The following is a 24,076-nucleotide window of genomic DNA, read 5'->3' on the forward strand; positions in this document are numbered from 1 at the left end:
GTAGTGGACACACAGCGGGCCACTTGGAGAGTGTTCAGCCACAGGCTACAAATTGTTCCTCCCAACAACTTGGAGAGGGGTCTGCATGGAGGGCAGTCTTTTTCTGTGTGGTCACTGCCGCCATATCAGCATCATCAGGAAACTTACCAGGAATGCAACTTGTTTCTACTGAATCGTTGGAAGGGAACTGCAATCTGAATTTTAATACACTCTCCAGGAGAGAACCTCTGTATTTAGACTTACAGATGCAGAGGGCACTGAAGAAAGTTGTAAGGGATGGTGGAGGACAAGGCCTCCTCAGTCTCTCACTCACTCTCCTGAGCACTTTCTACTGCAGCCTTGCCTGCTCAAGGCACTGTCTGACATCAAGCCTGTGCACTTCATCGGGTCTCACCAGCCTCTCTCTCTGTTTCTTTGTATCCTGAGCAGAAACAGTGCACCCTAACAGAAACTGTCAGGGTGATTAAAAATAAACCCAAAGTCAGCAATTCACCAGTTACTGACTGATGGCTAGTTTGCTTTTAATATCCTGTGGGGTGAAGAAGGGCTGGGGAGGGCCCATTCTGAGCTATGGTTGGTGGCCCGTCTGCCCAAGAGCCCAAGCATCTTGGGGCAGGGGATGTTTATTTGCATTGAGCACCAACTCAATTAACTGTCATGGTCAGAGGCAGCTGCAGCTTGGAAAAATCCAATTTGGTGCTAAGAGTGCAGCTGGGAGCCTTGCTTAGCATGGTCCCCTAAAAAATTAGATTTAGTGCTTGTCATTGCACATTAAGCTATATCAGGTCCTTATCAGTTCCCCCTCTGGCCACATAAGTGCTCCTCCCAGCAGTGACTGCGCAATTTGCACATAACCTTCTCTGTTGACTTTCCTTAGGCTTCCTGGAAAGATCCAGGGCCTCCTCCCTCAGATGACTCATGAGGACATCTGTCCGTGGAGCAGAGGGGGCTGGAGGCCCCCCTCACAGTACAGTGTACTCCATTAGCAGCTTTCTAGAGGTAAAAAAAAAAAGCAAAAGGGTAATCTGGGGGACAGTGAGTGGGAAAGATGAAACTGTAAGATTGGTCAAAAAGTCCATTTGAGTTTTTCCATAACACAGAAAAACCCAAACGAACTTTGTGGCAAGCTCAACATCAATGATGGTGATGGTGGTAGTTGCTAATATTCTACAGGTAAAAAGCATTTTCACAGATTATATCACTTATTCCTCAGTTGTTCAGTTGCTAAGTCGTGTCCAACTCTTTGTGACCCCATGGACTGCAGCACGCCAAGCCTCCTTGTCCCTTACTATCTCCTGGACTTTGCCCAAGTTCATGTCCATTGAGTCAGTGATGCCAACCAGCCTTCACATCCTCTGCCGCCCTCTTCTTCTTTTGCCTTCAATCTTTCCCAGCATCAGGGTCAAATTTACCCTCTGAACTCTTAGTACTCTGATAGCCATTTTAGTGATAGGAAAGTGAAGCTCAGAAAGCTGACGTGATTTGCACAAGTTTGCATAGCAAATTAATGGAGCAGAAAGGAAAAGCCAAGGTTGTCTGACGGGCAGTCATTCATCCGTACAGCTAGGTGAGTTGCCCCTCTATCACCCCTGTCAAGCCCTCCCATTCTGTGTACTGGGGACTGCTTCTTGAAGGAACTGCCTACCCAATCAGGCTAGACTCACAGATGCAGACAGGAGAGATAATTTGATGAGGGAAGAATGCTGTCCCTCTATGACTCTCAAGATCTGGCCCTGATGATGCTTACTGATGGCCTCAGAAAGGGTCCCTGGCCCATACCTCTGCCAAAATTCATGTTGAGGACCAAGGTCACTTACCTAGCTGCCACTCAGGAGCACACATGGTCTGCAGCATCCAGATAGGCAGTGTGGGCTCCAGCATGGCCACCCCCATGTTGGCAAGGCAGATGGAGCCTGGGGACACAGTCCAGTGAGCCCCTGAGGCAGTCCTGAAGCTCAGACCCTCCCTCCCAAAGTAAGGCAATGTCAGCTTACCTGCAGCCACCAGGATATAAGGGTCTCTGAGAAGCGTGAGGAGTGGAGTCCCCTTGGCACTCTGAGAACACGGAAAACAAAAAAACTTCATCTATATAGTGTATATGCCTCTTCTGTTTCACAGAATCCGAGAGCATGTAGGCAGGACCTTAGAGACCACCTACATCAGCTCCCTTACTGCAGAGATCAGCCACCCACAGGTCACAGAAGGAGAAGTGATGTACCCAGTGTCACAGAGTAAGCTGGTGGCAACCACATGGCCCCTGTGTGAAAGGCAGTCACAAACGGTGGGACAACATATTCCAGACATAAGTCCTGCCTTCAAATGACCACCAAGCAGATCAGAATGGGTTGTCAGCAAGGCTGCCACTGGGCAACAGGTGTCTGGATGCCTAGCCCCTCCACTGATCTCCCCAGCACTGACATTTATCCAGGGAGAACCACAGGCAAATCACTGAGTTCCAGAAGTGAGCCCAGAGGCGACAACTCACAGAGCTGCTCAGGCCTTCTGAGTGCTTTGTTCTGACAATGCGGAACCATACTGGACTGACATTACCAAAGAAGCCTGAACATATAGATTAAAATGTCAGCCTGAATGTCCAATGATAACATGCCTGTCCTTCAAAAAACTCCATTCCAGCTAAATTTAGTCATCTACCTTCCTTCCAAGCACACCAGCAAGCCCTTTGGTCATCATGGTTACCTTTCCCTAAACTCCCTTCCTCCTTTTTCCAATAGGTCCAAACCTCAGGCATTCATCAATGTCAAGCTTAAATGGCCCCTTCTTATCCACAGTGTTCCCTAACTCAGTAGCTGGAACTTTTCTCTCTTAAACTTCCTAAGCACTATGTCCTAATCCATGGTATTTACCACTTTCTATCTTGATTTAGTGGTGAGGAGATACCCCTCGTCCAAGGTAAGGAGCAATGGCTGTGCTTTGCTGGAGCAGCCATGAAGAGATACCCCATGCCCAAGGTAAGAGAAACCCAAGTAAGACGGTAGGTGTTGCAAGAGGGCATCAGAGGGCAAACACACTGAAACCATACTCACAGAAAACTAGTCAATCTAATCACACTAGGACCACAGCCTTGTCTAACTCAATGAAACTAAGCCATGCCCGTGGGGCTACCCAAGATGGGCAGGTTATGGTGGAGAGATCTGACAGAATGTGGTCCACTGGAGAAGGGAATGGCAAACCACTTCAGTATTCTTGCCTTGAGAACCCTATGAACAGTAAGAACTGGACATGGAACAACAGACTGGTTCCAAATAGGAAAAGGAGTTCGTCAAGGCTGTATATTGTCACCCTGCTTATTTAACTTATATGCAGAGTACATCATGAGAAACACTGCGCTGGAAGAAACACAAGCTGGAATCAAGATTGCCGGGAGAAATATCAATAACCTCAGATATGCAGATAACACCACCCTTATGGCAGAAAGTGAAGAGGAACTCAAAAGCCTCTTGATGAAAGTGAAAGTGGAGAGTGACAAAGTTGGCTTAAAGCTCAACATTCAGAAAACGAAGATCATGGCATCCGGTCCCATCACTTCATGGGAAATAGATGGGGAAACAGTGGAAACAGTGTCAGACTTTATTTTTCTGGGCTCCCAAATCACTACAGATGGTGACTGCAGCCATGAAATTAAAAGACGCTTATTCCTTGGAAGGAAAGTTATGACCAACCTAGATAGCATATTCAAAAGCAGAGACGTTACTTTGCCAACAAAGGTTCGTCTAGTCAAGGCTATGGTTTTTCCTGTGGTCATGTATGGATGTGAGAGTTGGACTGTGAAGAAGGCTGAGCGCTGAAGAATTGATGCTTTTGAACTGTGGTGTTGGAGAAGACTCTTGAGAGTCCCTTGGACTACAAGGAGATCCAACCAGTCCATTCTGAAGGAGATCAGCCCTGGGATTTCTCTGGAAGGAATGATGCTAAAGCTGAAACTCCAGTACTTTGGCCACCTCATGTGAAGAGTTGATTCATTGGAAAAGACCCTGATGCTGGGAGGGATTGGGGGCAGGAGGAGAAGGGGACGACAGAGGATGAGATGGCTGGGTGGCATCACTGAGTCAATGGATGTGTGTCTGAGTGAACTCTGGGAGTTGGTGATGGACAGGGAGGCCTGGCATGCTGCGATTCATGGGGTCACAAAGAGTCAGACACAACTGAGCGACTGATCTGATCTGATCTTGATTTAGTAGTTTATTTACTCCAGTGTTCATCTCAGCACTATTTACAATGGCCAGTACATGGAATCAACCTACATGCCCATCAGCAGAGGAATGGATAAAGAATATGTGGTACATATATACACAATAGAATGTTACTCAGCCATAAAAGGGAATGAAAAGATGCCATTTGTGGCAATATGGATAGACCTAGAGATTGTCAGACTAAGTGAAGTTAAAAAGAGAAAGACAAATACCACACGATACCACTCACATGTAGAATCTAAAAAAGGATACACATGACGCTATCTACAAAACAGAAATGCAGTTACAAATGTAGAAAACAAACTTATGGTTACCAGGGTATAAGGGGTGGGGGAGAAATCAACTGGGAGATTGAGAGTGACACATATACACTACTATATATAAAATAGATAACTAATAAGGACCTACTGTATACCACAGGAAAGTCTACTCAATACTCTGTAGTGACCTACATGGGAAAAGAATCTAAAAAAGAGTGGATATATGTATATGTATAACTGATTCACTTTACTGTACACCTGAAACTAACACAACATTGTAAATCAATTAACGTAGCTTAATCGTTGACTTGATAAATAGGTTTAATAGTTTTGATATGATAACCCTTTCTGCATACACACAGGGATGGATTGTACTATTCAGAGATACTACAACTAAAAAGATCATTCCCTCTCCCATATATAATTCAAAGTAAAGAGGCAGATCTAAATCATAAAATGTACCTAAAGAAGTTCAATAAACCTGTTGACTCAACAATCTTACTTTTTGAAATTTACTCTAAAGATTATCTCCAAAAAAAAAAAAAGATTATCTCCAATTTTAGAAAAATACATATATACAAGATTATCAGCAATATGTGAACACTGAAATTCCAGATGTTCAAGCTGGTTTTAGAAAAGGCAGAGGAACCAGAGATCAAATTGCCAACATCTGCTGGATCATTGAAAAAGCAAGAGAATTCCAGAAAAACATCTATTTCTGCTTTATTGACTATGCCAAAGCCTTTGACTGTGGATCACAATAAACTGTGGAAAATTCTGAAAGAGATGGGAATACCAGACCACCTGACCTGCCTCTTGAGAAACCTGTATGCAGGTCAGGAAGCAACCGTTCGACTGGACATGGAACAACAGACTGGTTCCAAATAGGAAAAGGAGTACATCAAGGCTGTATATTGTCACCCTGCTTATTTAACTTATATGCAGAGTACATCATGAGAAACGCTGCGCTGGAAGAAGCACAAGCTGGAATCAAGATTGCCAGGAGAAATATCAATAACCTCAGATATGCAGATGACACCACCCTTATGGCAGAAAGTGAAGAGGAACTAAAAAGCCTCTTGATGAAAGTGAAAGAGGAGAGTGAAAAAGTTGGCTTAAAGCTCAACATTCAGAAAACGAAGATCATGGCATCCGGTCCCATCACTTCATGGGAAATAGATGGGGAAACAGTGGAAACAGTGTCAGACTTTATTTTTGGGCTCCAAAATCATTGCAGATGGTGATTGCAGCCATGAAATTAAAAGACATTTACTCCTTGGAAGGAAAGTTATGACCAACTTAGATAGCATATTAAAAAGCAGCGATATTACTTTGCCAACAAAGGTCTGTCTAGTCAAGGCTATGGTTTTTCCAGTGGTCATGTATGGATGTGAGAGGTGGACTGTGAAGAAAGCTGAGCGCCGAAGAATTGACGCTTTTGAACTGTGGTGTTGGAGAAGACTTTTTCGAGTCCCTTGGACTGCAAGGAGATCCAACCAGTCCATCCTAAAGGAGACCAGTCCTGGGTATTCATTGGAGGGACTGATGCTGAGATTGAAACTCCAATACTTTGGCCACCTCATGCAAAGAGTTGACTCATTGGAAAAGACCCTGATGCTGGGAGAGATTTGGGGGCAGGTGGAGAAGGAGATGACAGAGGATGAGATGGCTGGATGGCATCACCAACTCGATGCACATGAGTCTGGGTGAACTTCGGGAGTTGGTGATGGACAGGGAGGCCTGGGTGCTGCGATTCATGGGGTGGCAAAGAGTCGGACACAACGGAGCGACTGAACTGAACTGACAAGATTATTGGGCTTCCCTGATAGCTCAGTTGGTAAAGAATCCGCCTGCAGGAGATCCCAGTTTGATTCCTGGGTTGGGAAATCCGCTAGAGAAAGGATAGGCTATCCACTCCAGTATTCTTGGCTTCCTTTGTGGCTCAGCTGGTAAAGAATCTGCCTGCAATGCGGGAGACGTGGGTTTGACCCCTGGGTTGGGAAGATCTCTTGGAGGAGGAAAAGGCTACCCACTCCAGTATTCTAGCCTGGAGAATTCCATGGACTGTATAGTCCATGGGGTCACAAAGAGTTGGACACAACTGAACGACTTTCACTTTCACAAGATTATTAATTGCACCACTATTCATATCTACAAAATATTGGAAATTACTGAAATGCTCAAACATAGAAGACAGCATAAAACATGGAATGTATACAATGGTATGCCAGCCAGAAAAGGAACCACTTTTTTAAAATATGTAGAACATTACCATCCAAAAATCAAAATTATTCAAAAAAGTACTAAAAGGCAATCATTTCTCTAGTCATACTTTTGATACCACAGGGGTGGGGCTTTCATACCAAGGAATTCTCCAGTTCTCTGGACCAACTGAGTGTCCTGACAATTCAATTCAATTCCAATACTAATTACTTGCCTGCAATTCAGGAAACCCAGGTTCGAACCGTGGGTCAAGAAAATCCCTGGAGAAAGGAATGGAAACCCATTCCAGTATTCTTGCCTGTGGAATTCCACGGATAGAGGACTCTAGCAGTCTACAGTCTTGGGTGTTGCAAAGACTCGGACATGACTGAGCAACTAACACTTTCACTTTCACGGTGTGGACCCCACAGACTGAACCCCACTTCAGACACCAATCACAAGTAGCGTGGAGAAATCAAAAGCTTTACAGACAAGCAAAAGCTGAGAGAATTCAGCACCACCAAACCAGCTCTCCAACAAATGCTAAAGGATATTCTCTAGACCAGAGAAGGCAATGGCATCCCACTCCAGTACTCTTGCCTGGAAAATCCCATGGACGGAGGAGCCTGGTAGGCTTCAGTCCATGGAGTCGCTAAGAGTCAGACACAACTGAGCGACTTCACTTTCACTTTTCACTTTCATGCATTGGAGAAGGAAATGGCAACCCACTCCACTATTCTTGTCTGGAGAATCCCAGGGACAGGGGAGCCTGATGGGATGCCGTCTATGGGGTCACAGAGAGTCGGACACGACTGAAGTGACTTAGCAGCAGCAGCAGACAGGAGACACAAAAACAGTGTATAAACTCGAACCCAAAACAATAAAGTAAATGGCAACGGGATCATACTTATCAATAATTACCTTAAACGTAAATGGGTTGAATGCCCCAACCAAAAGACAAAGACTGGCTGAATGGATACAAAAGAATACCAACAGTATTGTCTGACTTGGCTACAAAATCAAGATCTTTGAATCAAACTTTCCCATATTGTCTGTACTTTCTTATCTCTCTTCATGGTCTGATATGAATGTCTCAGAGCCATCTCTGTTTTGGAGTCAGATAAAGACCAACTCTGATTTTAACTGCTACAGAATGACAGTCTGTAAGGCTGCTCTGGGGGGAAATGTTATTTGGATGGCCTCCAAGGTCCTCTTTACCTTTGAGACGTTAAGATGTTATAACTATGAATACTCAGGTCCCAGTGTCATTGTCATCCTGGTTCTGAATTACTATATATGACTCAGTAGTAGTGGTCGTCGTCGTCAAAGGTTTCTCTGACTCTTTATAAGGCCCTTCCCCCATCTTGGTCCAATATCAAGCCAGACTTCCTCCCTCGCCCCCACACGATCCTAAATATGACCCTCTTGGGAATCCAGGACAGTTCTAGCTTTCTCCAGCTCCACTCCCCTTTCTTCTTGTGGCTTAATAGGGATGGTCCAGGCAAGCCTGGGTCACTGCACTCAGCCGTTCTCTCTCTATCAGCAATGGAGCTTGGTATTCACTCACCTCAGGAGAGACTTTAGAAGGCTGTAGGATGCAGAGTTGGAGTGCTAAGAAAGGAAGAGAGAGAGAACTAGTTCAGTGTGTCCACTTACTAGTTGGAAGATCCAATGATGGCCACGTTGTCAGTACTCTGCTCCTTACAGAGCTAATTCCCTGAGCTGCTTCCCTCTTTCTTACAATGGGGCAGCCCCCGATCCACCCAGACATGTCTACCCGGACACCACAACATAATCCATTTCCAACCTGACTCTCACCTGTCTGGTGCCTCTTATGGTGACTCACCTCCATCCAGAAGAGCCAGGAAGGCCAAGATGAGGAAGGGTACAGTCTTCCCCAAAAACACATATGTCACACTTCCAAAGGGAGCCCCTACTGAAAAGGAAAACAGCCATGGATTCCAGAGGTGAGGACCAGTTCCCAGGGAGCATGACCCATTCATGTTAATCCAGTGAGCACTTCATGAGGGCCTGCAAGGGGCTGAGCCTTGCAGGAGAACATGAGCCTCTGCAGATTCAGAGATGAAGAAGACCTACTTTCAAGGGGTTCAGTTTCTAGTGGAAGAAACGTGTGAGTAGGCATAGCAGCGGGGGGGGGGGGGGGTGACCCAAATAATTAGAACATGATGAAAAGTAAAGGTTCCATGTAAAGAAATTAAACTCTAATAATAAAAATAATAATTAAAAATTTTAAAAACTGGGGAAAGAAAAGTAAAGTTTCCATCTGCAAAATGCCAAGTAATCATAGTGCATATGTGCTCAGTTGCTTCAGTCATGTCTGACTCTTTGTGACCCTATGGACTGTAGCCCAACAGGCTCCTCTGTCCATGGGATTCTCCAGGCAAGAACAATATAATGTGTTGTATTTCCTTCTCCAGGGGATCTTCCCAACCCAGGGATCAAATCCACATCTCCTGCATTGGCATGTGGGTGTTTACCACTAGCACCACCTGGGAAGCCCATGTAATCACAGTAGAGTGAGTTCAAGCGGTCATAGGGGCTTTGTTAAGTAGTTAATACAGGTGAGCATAAAGCATGTATGAAGAACACAGAGGTGTCAGGAAAAAGAAGTGTGGATCAAGAAGCAATATAAGAAACTCCCTGTCATTAGAATAGGACTATTTGGGAGACCAGGAGAGTGGGAACTTCTGGTGGCTCAGCGGTAAAGAATCCACCTGCCAATGCAAGAGATGTGGGTTCAATACTTGGGTCAGGAAGATCCCCTGGAGAAGGAAATGCAACCCACTCCAGTATACTTGCCTGGAGAATCCCATGGACAGAGGAGCCTTGTGGGCTACAGTCCATGGGGTCACAAAGCATCAGACACAACTTAGCAACTAAACAACAACCCCGTTACTAAAACAGGAGTGTTTGGGAGACAGGAGAGTGGGGAAGGTCGAGACTGAAGAGCCAAGAGCTCCATGTGTGCAAATAAAGCATGTATTTGGTCTTGTGGGCAAGAGAGAAGCACCAGTGCTCTTCTGGTGGGGGAGGACCACAAGCTCTGGGCATAGGAAGCTTCTTCTGGAGGCACCTTGGAGGAAGGAGGCAACATACAGATTGGGCAGGCAGCTGATGCCATGTTCTAAGTGAGACGTGAAGAGGAACTGGCCTTGAGCAAGGAGGATATAGGGGGCTTATTCATTTGGGAGTGGAAGGTGATAAAGGAGACAAGGAGGCACCCAAGTTTTAGCTTGGATGTTTGGGGAAGCGGATACTAACACAGAGTAGAACTTTGGTTCCCTGTCCTCACCATGGGGGTAAAGAGTAGGGCCAGGGGAGAGATGCTTGGTGTCTTCTTCTCAATTAGCTTGCAAACTCTTAGAGGGCAGGAACCACATCTGAGACTTCTGAGCTATATGCCCTTTGTGCTAGCAGTGTACTTGGCATGTACATAATGCCCTAGGAAAGACTGAGGGCAAGAAAAGAGGTGACAGAGGATGCGATGGTTGGATGGTATCACTGACTCAATGGACATGAGTTTGAGTAAACTCAGGGAGATAGCAAAGGACAGGGAAGCCTGGAGTGCTGCAGTCCATGGGGTCACAGAGTTGGACACAACTTGGAGACTAAGCAACAACACAGGGTATATAATATGTACTCAGTAAAAGTTTGTGTCTTGTTGGACTAATCGAGTAAACTAGATTTCGAATGAACCTCAAAGAAAGTATAACCTTAGGATTTGGAGCTTTGGATTCGAGCCTAGAAAATCTGAGTCCGTATTCGGGCTCTGGCATTTCTTGGCCGTGTGACCTCGGATGGCTGTGAACCTTTTTAATCCTCATCTGTGTAATGGGGACAATCATTCCTCCTTCACACTGTGGTGGTGAGGATTTACAAAAGATTATGTATATATTTAGCACAAAATCTGGCAAATAGCATGGTCCCCAGTTGAAAGCACTGGCCATATATGGAAGCAGAGATGAGGCAGCAGCTGCTAACATGTGAAGATTCACTTCCTTGAGTAGACTAGGTGTCTGGACCATTCCCAGCCCCTTATGGGCTATTCAGCTTCTTAAAGGGAAAGAGATTCTGCTTTCCCTGGGCAGAATTTCAGAAGGAATCAAAACATGGTTGGACAGAGAAGGCAGGAAAATACTGTTTCCTTAAAGACCTTAGAAATATCTGCCTCCTGGAGATATCTCCCAGGTGCCACTCACCCAGCACTCCCAAGGCCAGGCCCCCCAAGGCAATTCCCATGGCCCGCCCTCTCTCGTGGTCATCAGTGTAGACACAGGCCAGCATCCCAAGACCTGAAAGGAGAAAGGCAGCAGAATTAGCATACTGTCTCTGCCAGTCTCACGGAGTCCTTGGTTTCGGCCCTATTATATCTCCAGGAGTCATCTTAACTAGAGTTGGAAGGGTTTTACAGAACCTAACTCATAGTGCTTTACACATACTGTCCCCAAGGGTCCCCCAAATGCCCACATGACTCACCCCTCTGCTCAGAATATTATTGGAAGTGCAAACATCTCTGAATGCAGAATACCATTATCCAATGATCCTGTATTTCATATCACTTTATCATTTCCTGGTACATTTCCCTGAATCCATGGATAGGGAGTAGGTCAAGGGAAGGAAAACCCATGGACACAGAACACTGCTCTATTCAATGAAGGTGCCCATGGAAGAGTATGAAAGCACCTAGGAGTGTGGGCTGGGCTCTTACTTCCATTTATTTACATGTACAATGGCATAAAATCTCTGCTTCATAGGATTACATGAAGTCATGTATTTGATAATACTTTGCAAACTGGGATGTTGTTACCAATAGTATCAATATTACTGTTTCTATAATACTGTTCTCCATTAAGAGGGGAACAGAGAAAAGACCACAAAGTGGCATTAAATTAAAACCTTGCCGACTGCACCTTTTGCCTTGGGCTTGGTCTGACCTGAGTTAACTCAACCTAAATATTACCAGAGAAAGTTACATCAGGCTTAGGGATTTACAGGCCCTGACAGCAACTCTATAATTATCTTGTTTTTAAATCACAATTTCTGCATTTTCTGATGATAGTTTCCTTAATTTCTTCATATAAATTGTATAGGGTCTGAAGGTATTAATAGTAAGAGATGGTAAGAAATGTGTGTGTGTTTAAGATGTCAGCATTACCTGCAACAGATGAAAATGAAGATCCAATGCCTTGAAGAGTTCGGGCCACAAAAAGCAGAGTATAGGTACCAGAAAAGGCAAACACTGGGCAAAGAGAATAGCAAGAATTCCCCAGTTAGCAAATGGCCTTTGATGGTCTGGCCACCAGTAGATGGGCTCATGATATTACAGACATGAGCCATTATGCTCATGTTTTAATACAGAGGGATTACTGCTCCTTGTTTTCAGAGCTGCTCTTCTAATCCTCTCCCTTAATTAGGATTGCATTATAATTGACATAAAGACTGAGAAACCAAAGAAGCATAAACTGATGCACCACATGGTGGACAGATGGCTGGGTGCCCACATTTCCTGCTGAAAGCCCAACATCCTGCCCACTGGAGTCAGGGCTGAACATGTAACCCAATGCCCTGGACTGAGAACTAGTCCCTAGACCCAACTTTTGGATTCTCCATATGCAACAACCTGATTTGATCTTTGCCATAGCTGGGTCCTATTGGGTCATCTGGAGTGGGAAACAAAAGCTATGTGTACTTGAAGGTCCATGGGTATTGGGTAGACAAGAATATCTTGTGATTCAATCGGATCCTTCCCCTCATATTGGAAAATCTTTTAGCCAAGTCAGATCAGTGAGTATTTATTAAGTAATACTGACCATGAAGCTGTGCTGGACTCTGCAGCAATGTGAAACAGAGACTGCCCAGTTCATGCCCTTGAAGAGATGCAGTCTACTAGAGACTAACAAGCACTCGTGAAACTGAGAGCCAAACAGGAGTATGTTATCAGAGACTAAATTACAGAGTGTTAGAGGTAAGGTTGATGAGTCCAGACATGTCTCATCCCAGATTCTAAGACAACACCGCAGAAAGGGAGAAGACTTGCTTCCAAAATGTTTGCATCAGCAATGTTGAACCCCTTTGCCCATTCATTACAATGGCTGTGCTTATAATCTTCCCCCATTACTTCCCCACATGATCACACCATCTCCCAAACATGCAAATGATTGGCCTCTTCCCAGCCACACTTCCAATGATCTCTCCCAGGCTTTCTGATTTCAATCTGTTCAAGGTCTGTTGCCCCTGTGTCCTCTGAAAATAGTTAGACCAACTCATCCCTGTTTGCCCAGGACCTTCATGATTTTATTTTATTTTTATTTATTTATTTTATTGGTGTATAGTTGCTGCTTTACAATGTTGCGCTAGTTTCTGCTGTACAATGAAGTCAATCAGATATATATATATATATATGTATATATATATATATACACACACACACACACACACACATGTATTTCCTCCTTCTGGACCTCCTTTGCATCCACCCATTCCACCCATCTAGGTCAGGAGGCATGTGAAAAGATGCTCAACATCACTCATTATTAAAGAAATGAAGATCAAAACTTCAATGAGGTATCACCTCACACTGGTTAGAATGGCCATCATCAAAAAATCTACAAACAATAAAGGCTGGAGATGAAGTGAAGAAAAGGGAATCCTCTTGCGTTGTAGGTGGGAAAGTAAATTGTTACAGCCACCATGGAGATCAGTATGGAGATTCTTTAAAAAACCGAAAATAAAACTACTTTATCTTATTTTATTTTTTTGGCCACATCTCACAATATGTGGGACCTTAGTTCCCCAACCAGGGAATTGAACCTGTGCCCCTTGCAGTGGCAGCATGGAGTCCTAACCACTGGACCACCAGGGAAGCCTCTAGGACCTTTTTTTTAGGTTTTAAAATCAAGTCTCACATCCTGGGAAGCCCCTCAATCCCAGGCAAACTGGGTGGTTGGTCCCCCCTGTTTAGAAGACCAAAGTAATTTTGTACCCCTAACACAGGCCACCATTTAACTCCTAATTACATTGTTTGTTTTCCAGCTAGGGACCTTTAGGGAGAGTGATGGGCATCAGCAACCTCATTTAGTATTTAAAAACCCTGAAGGGGACTTCCCTGGTGACACAGTGGATAAGAATCTGCCTGCCAATGCAGGGAACATGAGTTCAGTCCCTAGTCCAGGAAAATTCCACTTGCTGCAGGGCAACTAAGCCGGAAAGCCACAACTATTGAGCCTGTGCTTTAGAGCCCTGGAGCCGAAACTACTGAGCCTGCGCGCCTAGAGACTGTGCTCCACAGCAGAAGCCACAGGCATAAGAAGCCTGAGCACTGCAATGAAGAATAGCCCCCTCACTGCAGCTGGAGAAAAGCCAGTGCAGCAATGAAGACCCAGTCCAGTCAAAAAGAAAATAAATAAATACTTAAAAAAAAAATAAATAAATAACGACAAAACCCTGAAGGAATGCTACATGCTGCTGCTGCTAAGTCGCTTCAGTCGTGTCCAACTCTGTGCGACCCCATAGACGGCAGCCCACCAGGCTCCCCTGTCCCTGGGATTCTCCAGGCAAGAACACTGGAGTGGGTTGCCATTTCCTTCTCCTATGCATGAAAATGAAAAGTGAAGTGAAGTCGATCAGTCGTATCCGACTCTTCGAGACCCCATGGACTGCAGCCCACCAGGCTCCTCCGTCCATGGGATTTTCCAGGCAAGAGTACTGGAGTGGGGTGCCATTGCCTTTTCCCGAATGCTACATAGGATCCCCTAAACACCAAATGTTTGCTAGAGTTAGGCCAACTCAGTATAGCAATACTGGTTATGGCCTAGAAATAATAATTATTACTTAATACACACAGTTTGGTAGATAAGAAAGCTTTCAAAACCTGAGTTCTTGTCAGAGAATCAGGCAAGGACCTTATGCTAAAAAGTATGGGATCCACCAGCACACTGCATTATCTTATTTTGCAGCGTGTTTGTCGTGTCTTTCAGGCAGGCATCAAGTGCCGAGAGAAGCCCCTGGGATCCAGTGGTCAAGAATCACTTGCCAATGCCGGGGGCGTGGACAGGATACCTGGTCCAGAAAGATCCCACATGCTGTAGGGCAACTAAGCCTACGCACCACAACTAGCCTGTGCTCTGCAACAAGAGAAGCCACCGCAACGATGAGATTGAGAGAATATCCCCCATCCACCACAACCGGAAAAAGGCCGTGCACAGCAACGAAGACCCAGCACAGCCAAAAATAAAGCAAATAAATAAATAAATAAGTTTTTTATTAATGGAGTTTATAAAAAAAAAAAAAGAATCTGCCTTCCAATGAAGGGGACAGGGATTCAATCCTTGGTCAGAGAACTAAGATCCCACATGCCTTGGGGCAACTAAACTCATGTGTGGCAATGACTGAACCCATTCAGTCCTCAACTAGAGAGCCCGTGTGCTGCAAACTAGAGAGCCCATGCACTCTGGAGCTCAGGCACCACAGCTGGAGAGAAGCCTACACAACACAACGAAGGATTCTGCTTGCCACAATGAAGACTCAAAGTAGCCAAAAATAAATAAGAAATCTTGGAGTTACTAGAACTCTAAGACGTGTAGAACCACATCTTTTTATTCTTTACATTCCCTCAGTGACTTTTCACCATCAAGGCATACATATGCACCATAGAAATGAATTATATCTATCTCATTTGATGAAACAGAGCACCTTCTTACTTGTTAATTTACTGCTTAGCATAGGTTGGGGCTTCCCTGATAGCTCGGTGGCTTCCCTGATAGCCACTTGCAATGCAGGAAACTCCAGTTCAATTCTGGGGTCAGGAAGATCTACTGGAGAAGGAACAGGCTACCCACTCCAGTATTCTTGGGCTTCCCTTGTGACTCAGCTGGTAAAGAATCTGCCTGCAATGTGGGAAACCTGGGTTCAATCCCTGGGTTGGGGAGATCCCCTGGAGAAGGGAAAGGCTACCCACTCCAGTATTCTGGCCTGGAGAATTCCATGGACTGTATAGTCCATGGGGTTGCAAAGAGTCAGATATGACTGAGCAACTTTCAGTTTCATCACTTTCAGCCTAGGTTGAGCTCCTAGAAGTTCAATAAAGATTTCCAACTTCAAGCTCTTCGTTTTCTGTGATTCAACTAGAATGTCGCAAGTAGGCTGATGGTCTCAGATAGAACTTCACTCATGGAGCTCCTGCACTTTGTACCTTCTAGCCCTGAATGAAACAACTTCCTGTTAGGCACTGGTAGAAAAGAGTCAAGTTCTATGCTGGAAGGGATGGAAACTTCAGGAGGATCAATAGGAAAAACAGAAAAGTAATAGAAAGGTAATAAGAAACATAAGAGGGAGGGACTTCCCTGGTGGTCCAGTGGTTAAGAATCTGCCTGTCAATGCAGGAGACATGAATTCCATCTCTGAGCCAAGAGGATCCTACATGCCTCAGGGCAGCTAAGCCCCTGAACCAAAATCACTGAGCCCATGAACTCTAGAGCCTGTGCTCTGAAACGAGAGAAGCCACCACAATGAGAAGCCCTCACACTGCAACTAGAGAGCAGCCCCCACTCACCGTAACTAGAGAAACCCCACACACATCACCAAAGACCCAGCACAGCCACAAATAAATAAATAAACAAATAATGTGGAAAAGAGAAACAAGAGGGAGTATGGGTGTGTTACTTGGAGGAGAGGCAGCAGAGGCACCAAGCTGCCTTCCCCTTTATTAACCTCTCCCCACCCCCTCACCCTCACCCCATATTCATTCTTTCTTATTTTTTCAGGGTCAATTTCCAGGTATATTTTATTTCACTTAATATTCTTATTTTATCTCCATTTTATTTGGAACATTTATCTGATGCTAGGTAGACTATTTGTCTTTCTCTTTCTTGTTTCCTTAGCAAATTTATTTTCTAAATCTATAACCTTTCATGGCCTTCCTTGAAGGCTTTGAAGGCAGTAAACTTTTTCGAATTTGCCAGTTGCTATTGACCAATTTAGATTTTTTGTTAGTTGCCCTTTACCCTTGTAAATCAAAATACTACGACCTATTCTCAAAGATGGGAGGTTTGTACTAAACTCATTCAAGGGATTACTCAAACACACACACACACACACACACTATATTATACATATTAAAACAGCCTTCACAATTTTCCCCAGCTGAATGAAGTGAACTATCTGTTCTTTTACAGTGTAATATACAAATGCCGGGCCTGCCAGTTGGCTCAGTGGTAAAGAATCCACCTGCCAGTGGAAGGAGATGCAGAAGATTCAGGTTCGATCCCTGGGTCAGGGAGATCCCCTAGAGGAGGGAATGGCAACCCACTCTAGTATTCTTGCTGGGATAATCCCAAGGGGTTACAAAGAGTCAGATACAACTGAGCAACTGAGCACAGATACAAATGCCACACAGACTAAGTTGTCTCTACTGCTCTGGTCCTCATAACAAAACTGTAAAGCATTTAAATCAGTGTCATAGGCCACTTAGTCAGATGTCTAGCTAACTTGACTCTGCTATCTTCCCTGTAATGCACGCGATAAAATCAAAGTTAATCAATGAAGTGAAGAATAGTAGGAACAAATTACTTACTAACTGTGGAGATAAACATGATAACAAAGCCAGCAAACATGGGGATGTGATATCCGATCCTAAAAGGGAATTAAAAAAAAGAGATACAAGTCCAATAGCCATCCATATATTTGCACTATATTGTTTCATGTAATTGGGAACAGAAATGTGGTTATTTGAGTGTCTCTGAATGCAGGTTATAGAGATGGAATATGATACATGAATACATATAAATCAACAGGCAAATTTACCTGTCAGCCAGGACCCAAATCCTCTTTTCCAGAAAAGATAACCTAAGCAGAGTGCATATCTTTTTGAAACATCAGAATAATCCCAACCATGAAGTATTAAGAGGCCAGCACTCTAGACTGCAATAGGCTTGTCCTATTTCCACCCTTTCCCCATTTAAACCATGTTCCAGGGCACTGAAATAATACCAATAGAATACTTCTGTTCACTGGTTCTCTTCTTGGTACTAAACAGTCATGATGTTACAAAGAAAACCTGAAACTCGTGGCATTACGCCAATATTGCGTTGTCTTTCCCAAAGAGCTGACTGCCTGGGATGCAGACAAGTAATCACCTTTATCCCTTCTAACCATCTTTATGATATCTTAGCCCATCCTCCTATTTCTGAGTCCCTGAGTCCCCTATATGGCACTGCACCCATCAAGATACCTGTTGGTAAGAGGTCCCACGAAGGGGTTGACCAGAAGTTGCATCAGAGCCTTGGAAGCAAATAGAACCCCAACCCATAAGTTCTCTTCCTTCAGGAATTCTGTGGCTTGAAAGCAGTTGTTTCCGTGTGCTGGGATGGCTTCAGTGACTGGAGGGGAGATGGTGCCAGAAATGCTGCTTGTCCTTGCTATGCCACTGGGCACACTTTCTTCAACAGCCACAGTGTTGTTTTCAAAGAAGGAGAGGATGGTGGAAAAGGCGGGAGTGAGGGAAGGCTGGGTAGTTGTGGCAGAGCCGAGGTACAGAGAACCGTTGATGTCTTTGAACTCTATGGCATAGAGGTAGGTGGGCACAATGGGCACTGAAAGTGAAGTACAAGTCATGAGCGCTAAGGCCAGATTGTCTTTTGACTATTAGTCAATTCAGGGACATTACCACACAATCCAGATTGATGCTCATGGAGATGTCTAAGTGACATGATCTGAAGTCTACTCAAAGGCTGTGCCAGGACTTCCCTGGTGGTCCAGTGGTTAAGGACCCACCTTTCAACTGAGGACACAGGTTCGATCCCTGGTCTGGGAACTTAGATCCCACATGTTGTGGGGCAACTAAACATGTGTGCCACAACTACTGAGGTCCCTGTGCCCTATAGCCTGTGCTCTGCAACAAGAGAACCCACTGCAATAAGAAGTTCATGTACTGCAACTATAGAGTAGCCTCTAGTCACCACAACTAGAGAAAGCCCGGCTGCATCAACAAAGAACCTGTGAGCCACAAAAAGAACCCAGCACAGCCAAAAAAAAAAAAAAGACTGTGTCTGCCCAAATTATCCTATTAGCCCAAGTTCTGAATTCTAACCATCATACAGCTGGTCCTTGTTATTCATGGATTCCATATTGGCTCATTCACTCACTGGCTAACATTTATTTGTAATCACCAAAATCAATGCTCACAGAGCTAGTATGGTTTTTCTCAGACATACATGCAGAAAACACTGAGTCATCAGATGTTCAGTTTTGCACCTGAGGCTGAACAAGGCCGACTCTGCCTTCTTGTTTCACTCTCACACAGATATGCGGAGCATGAGGTGGGGAGGAGCAGTGCAGGACAAGAACGTGCTGCTCTGGGGCCAGTTGCGCAGAGCTTGAATCTACTCGGCACCTGTTAGTGGAGCTGCCTCAGGCAAGTCACTTAACACTTCTGAACCTCACTATCTCTTTTGTAAAAAAAAAAAAAAATACAATCTACCAGGACAGATAACATTTTTTAAAAATTTAAGATTATAATCTATATGGGGTATGCATGTATATGTGTGTATTTTCCCAAGGAGCAATTATTTGTTATTAAAATATTAATTGACTAAATGCATGCATGCATGTGTGTACACCAAGTCAGTTCTGTTGTGCCCAACTCTATGGACTATAGCCTACCAGACTCCTCCATCCATAGGATTCTCCAGGCAAGAATACGGGAGTGGGTTGCCATGCCCTCCTTCAGGGGTTCTTCTCGACCCAGGGATCGAACCTGAGTCTCCTATGGCTTCTGCATTGCAGGCAACTGACTAAATATTAACTGACTAAGTCCAGTGCTCAGGGACTTTCCTGGTAGTCCAGTGGCTAAGACTCTATGCTTTCACTGCAGGGTCATGGGTTCAACCCCTGGTCAGGAAACTAAGACCCAGCATGCCCCAAGTGAAGCCATAAATAAATGTGAATATAGATAAATAAACCCAATGTTCACAGAAACTTTGTAGAGCATAATTACCACAAATAAGAACTGACTGTACTGGATCTACAATTTGCCTCGAGAAGATTCTTGTTTAGAAGCATATATTTTACCCAAGGGACTTCCCAGGTGGTGCTAGTGGTAAAGAACTGCCTGCAAATGCAGGAGACATAATGAGACATGGCTTCAATACCTGGGTGGGGAAGATCCCCTGGAGAAGGGCATGGCAATCCACTCCAGTATTCTTGCCTGGAAAATATCAAGGACAGAGGAGCCCAGTGGGTTACAGTCCAGAAGGTCTCAAAGAGTTGGACACAACTGAAGCGACACAGCATGCATGCATGCATTTTATCCGAGGGGAAATATGTTGTCAACCATTTATATACCTGCATAACTAAATGTAAAGATTAGTATACTACCAACTTAAAAAGAAGAACTGGGAGGGGATGAGCCACAGGAAAATAAGATTTGGATAAGGAGATGGAAATCTACATAGAATATGTTGGGCTTCCCTGGTAGCTCAGCTGGTAAAGAATCCACCTGCAATTCTGCAATGCAGGAGACCCGGATTCGATTCCTGGATCAGGAAGATTCCCTGGAGGAAGGCATGGCAACCCACTCCAGTATTCTTGCCTAGAGAATCCCCATGGACAGAGGAGCCTGGCAGACTACAGTCCAAGGGGTAGCAAAGAATCAGACATGACTGAGCAACTAAGCACAGCATAGAGTGTGTTATTTTGACAGAACAGACAAAAGCAACACAGTGAGAAGTTACTCACTATCCCAGAGGCCTTTGGAATAATTAGCACCCTGGAAAGGAGTAGGGGGAGGAAGAAAAGGATTTCAAGTTCTGGCTCCAGGTCAGGCTCTTTGATTTCATCAGATACTCTCTGAACCCCCTTCTCTTTGAACCTCTGGGGTCTTTCAGCAAAGGTTGGTAAGTTTCAGACTCCATTTCCTGCTGTTTCCTCCAATCCTTAGCAATCTTGGTGTCTTCAAGCACAAAAGGAAAAAGTCTCCAGTCCATTCACTGCAGAGCTCTAACAGAGCACATGCTGCCCCCTGGGGCACAGAGCAAATTAACCCCCAGCACCGAGACCCCCAAACGTACCCACCACAGTGAGCAGCATGTTGTCCAGGAGCAGAGCAACAAACACCACCAGCAGCACCAGCTTCCGGGATTCTCTCCCCTTCTTCAGTAACCGCTGAGGAGCATCCAAGACTGTCCTGAGCATGCTGAGGGCTGGGCCAGGGCAACTTCTCCACCAGGTTCTCAGGGAGGATCCTGTTATAGTTACAGATCTTTGCAGAAAGAAGGGAGAAATTCTGTCCAGAAAAGTGAAACTCATGATTAAAATGAGAAGCACAAAGAGTTCAAAAGATAGGATGGTATTTGTTTTGGTTTGTTTTTTTCACTTTTTAAAAATATTTTCTTGAAGTATAGTTGACTTACAATGTTGGGTTAATTTCTGCTGTACAGCAAGGTGATTCAGTTATATCTATGTATATATTATTTTTCATATTCGTTTCCATTATGGTTTACCACAGGATACTGAATATAGTTCCCTAGCCTTGTTTGTCCATCCTGTATATAATAGTCTGCATCGGCTAATCCCAAACTCCCAAAGATCAGATGGTATTTGAACTTTTCCGTGCTCGCATCTCTGTTCTCTTCTTACACATCTCCATAACCCATTCCTGGAATGCCTTCCAAGAAAGCACTGCTTATCAGCTTTTTATATCTGGAACTTTACCCTGCACATTAAGCAGGCTTTATAGAGTATCATGGAGTCCTGTGTTTCTCAAACATCAGACATTTGCACACCACCTTGGTAGTTTATGGCATATCTGAGGACTACTTGTATTGTTATTTACTTAATCTTTTCCTCTAAAGCCACTCGTTTAAAAGCTGAAACACTATTGTTTAAAAACATAACTTTATGTGCTATATCAAAAAAATAATATTCTACATCTATGTACCACCCCAAAGTAGCCCATGTGCCACAGTGTTATTAAAACTTTTGCTGCCAGCGAGAAACACTAACCTCGACCAGCCTTTTCATCTCACAGATGAGAAATCTGAGATTCAAGAAGCTAAGAGGTTTGTCTCAGGTCACACAATTAGTGACAAACTAGAACAAAATCCCCAATTATTTTTTTTAACTTGCAGGAAAGTACCCCACGCCCTTTCCTTGTTCTGTGGTACTAGAAACACATCTATTTTTTTGTTTAAGCTTGCTCAGAAATTTGTGCTACTCTGTGTAAGTAAAATCCTAGTTTTGATGACTCATTTTCTACTTAGGACTTCACCTCTTTAGTCAGCAAGAAGTCACAGCACTATGTTAAACTTCAGGTAAGAACAGTTGCTGGGAAGAATTCCACTTTCTTTTATGTTGTTTCTGCTGTAGCATCAACAATTCCAGTTTTATAATGTTTGAAATAGATTACTGTCAAGAAACATATCAGGCTCAAAAAATTGTGTTCCCCTTCATTTGAAACCTATCTTAAGAAAATAATCAGAAATACAAATATTTTCAAGTAAATAATTAAATGTTTAAAATAAATAATCCTATTTATGTTAGTGAAGAAATGATACATTTCGATGGTAGAATATAAATAGTTCTCAAAAATAATGTTTTCAAATAATTTTGATGATTTAGAAAATATCATTAATATGTTAAGAAAAAATGATATTAGACTGTATTTATAGCCTGATCTCAATTATATAAAAAATATAGATGCACCATTTTAAAAGAATAGAAAGATATACACACAAGAGCCACACAAGAGTTATTATAATCAATGACAAATTATCTTCTTTTTGAGTTATTCTATAACTTAATTATTCTAGAATTAACTAATTCCATAATATAAGAAAGAAATAATTTTAAATGATTATCATCGGGGTTCAATAGCCAACTTCACATGTTGGAAATATCCAAGCAGTGAGCTACTCTGTTCTAAGGCAAGGGCTAGAGGAAAAATACCATCCACACTACAGATCCAAGTGACTGAGGAGTGCCCATGGAACCAAATTTTCAGATCAGAAATTAAGAAATAAGCAGAAAATGCCTGCAAATCATTTAAGAACCTTCATTTCTCTGAATATAAGGAAAAGCTATTTCTAAATACAAACTGACTTAGGATATATAAGAAATGCATACATAAGAAAATAAGAAAAGACTAAAAGAAAAACAATGGAAAACTAAAAGATGTAAAATGGAATAAAATAAGTACTCTGAGAACAGACCAAAAATATATAAGTGATCAAAACCAAAGGGAACAACAAACCAAACAAAACCAGGAATTTGTCAACAAATCAGTAGTAAATTTTAAAGTCATAACTCTCTATTCAGAGACACAAATTATAAAGAAGGATTAAATGTGGCCAGAGAGAGAAACATCTTACCTTAGAGTTCACCTGGTATCAGGTACTCAGTGAGGTATTGCCAGCTGTTAACAGTTCAGCACGGACTTTTCTCATAAAGTGTGCCTTCTGGTGGGTTTATTGCCACAGGTTATCTGAGGAGGCCACGTGTGCCCTTTGTCCACAAAGATTTAATTGGAACCTTAGCTCCCTGCGTCACAGGGAGGAAAGCAGCACTGAAGAGCACAAAGAGCGGGGAGAAATCATCCTAAACAAAGATGCACTGAGCTACACTGTTTTCCATCCACGCTTATCTATCATCAAACACGTTAACTTTTGTCTCGGTCTGAATACAAATTGGAAGATACAACGGAACCAGGGTACAGATCTTGTCCCTTGTTACTTAGTCAAAGAGCTCCACATATCCAGTTGCTTTCTGGAAATCAACAAATATTAGAACACCCACAGGACCAATTAAAAAAAGACAAAAAAAACAAACAAACTGCAATTCTCAAGTATAAAAATCCAACTCCCGTGGCCTCTTTGGAGGCATCGACTGTGCACTTCCATTTTTATACCCCAATGCTAGCTCAATGCCTAGCACATAGCAGCCTCCAGTAAATACTTCTTGTGTTGATGACTGGATGGATGGGTTACATGAGAGAGTATGGCTCATTATGGAAGCTTGGAGTGGCCCTATACTTCTATGACATTGAAGAGTCATCATTAGGGCAAAGAACATGAATGCTAAGTCACTTCAGTCATGTCCAACTCTATTCAACCCCACAGATTGTAGCCCGCCAGATTCCTCTGTCCATGGGATTCTCTAGGCAAGAATACTAGAGTGGATTGCCATTTCTTACTCCAGGGGATCTTCCTGACCCAGGGATCTAACTTTTGTGACTCTTGCTTTAACAGGCAGGTTCTTTACCATTAGCACCACCTGGGAAGCTCATGCAAAGAACATAAATAATTTATAAAAGAGCAAATACAACTTTTGAGCAGAGTAGCAGCAGACTTTCCCTAACTGTGCAAGTTGTAGCCCCTCCTAATTGTCTAAATT

The 24,076-nt window shown here is 43.5% G+C and overlaps 1 protein-coding gene across 2 annotated transcripts in view; it reads right to left on the reverse strand.

Moving 5' to 3' along the window:
* SLC18A1 (solute carrier family 18 member A1) overlaps window positions 1-24,076 on the reverse strand; it is a 55,955-nt gene that overhangs the window by 26,001 nt on the left and 5,878 nt on the right. For both annotated transcript variants that reach the window (XM_086414397.1, XM_086414396.1), the window contains exons 2-11: window positions 23,056-23,249; window positions 20,758-20,972; window positions 17,922-18,282; window positions 17,265-17,323; window positions 11,850-11,933; window positions 10,894-10,986; window positions 8,520-8,609; window positions 8,241-8,284; window positions 1,995-2,055; window positions 1,818-1,913 (exon numbers count right to left, since the gene is read on the reverse strand). In XM_086414397.1, the coding sequence (XP_086270523.1) occupies window positions 1,818-1,913; window positions 1,995-2,055; window positions 8,241-8,284; window positions 8,520-8,609; window positions 10,894-10,986; window positions 11,850-11,933; window positions 17,265-17,323; window positions 17,922-18,282; window positions 20,758-20,881 (1,012 nt within the window). In that variant the 5' untranslated portion in view covers window positions 20,882-20,972; window positions 23,056-23,249. The remainder of the gene's footprint in view (window positions 1-1,817; window positions 1,914-1,994; window positions 2,056-8,240; window positions 8,285-8,519; window positions 8,610-10,893; window positions 10,987-11,849; window positions 11,934-17,264; window positions 17,324-17,921; window positions 18,283-20,757; window positions 20,973-23,055; window positions 23,250-24,076) is intronic.

Source organism: Bos grunniens, chromosome 8 (genome assembly GCF_055505025.1).
Source record: "Bos grunniens cultivar Pamir isolate PY7600 chromosome 8, Bosgru_T2T1.0, whole genome shotgun sequence".
NCBI classification, from domain to species: Eukaryota; Metazoa; Chordata; class Mammalia; order Artiodactyla; family Bovidae; genus Bos; species Bos grunniens.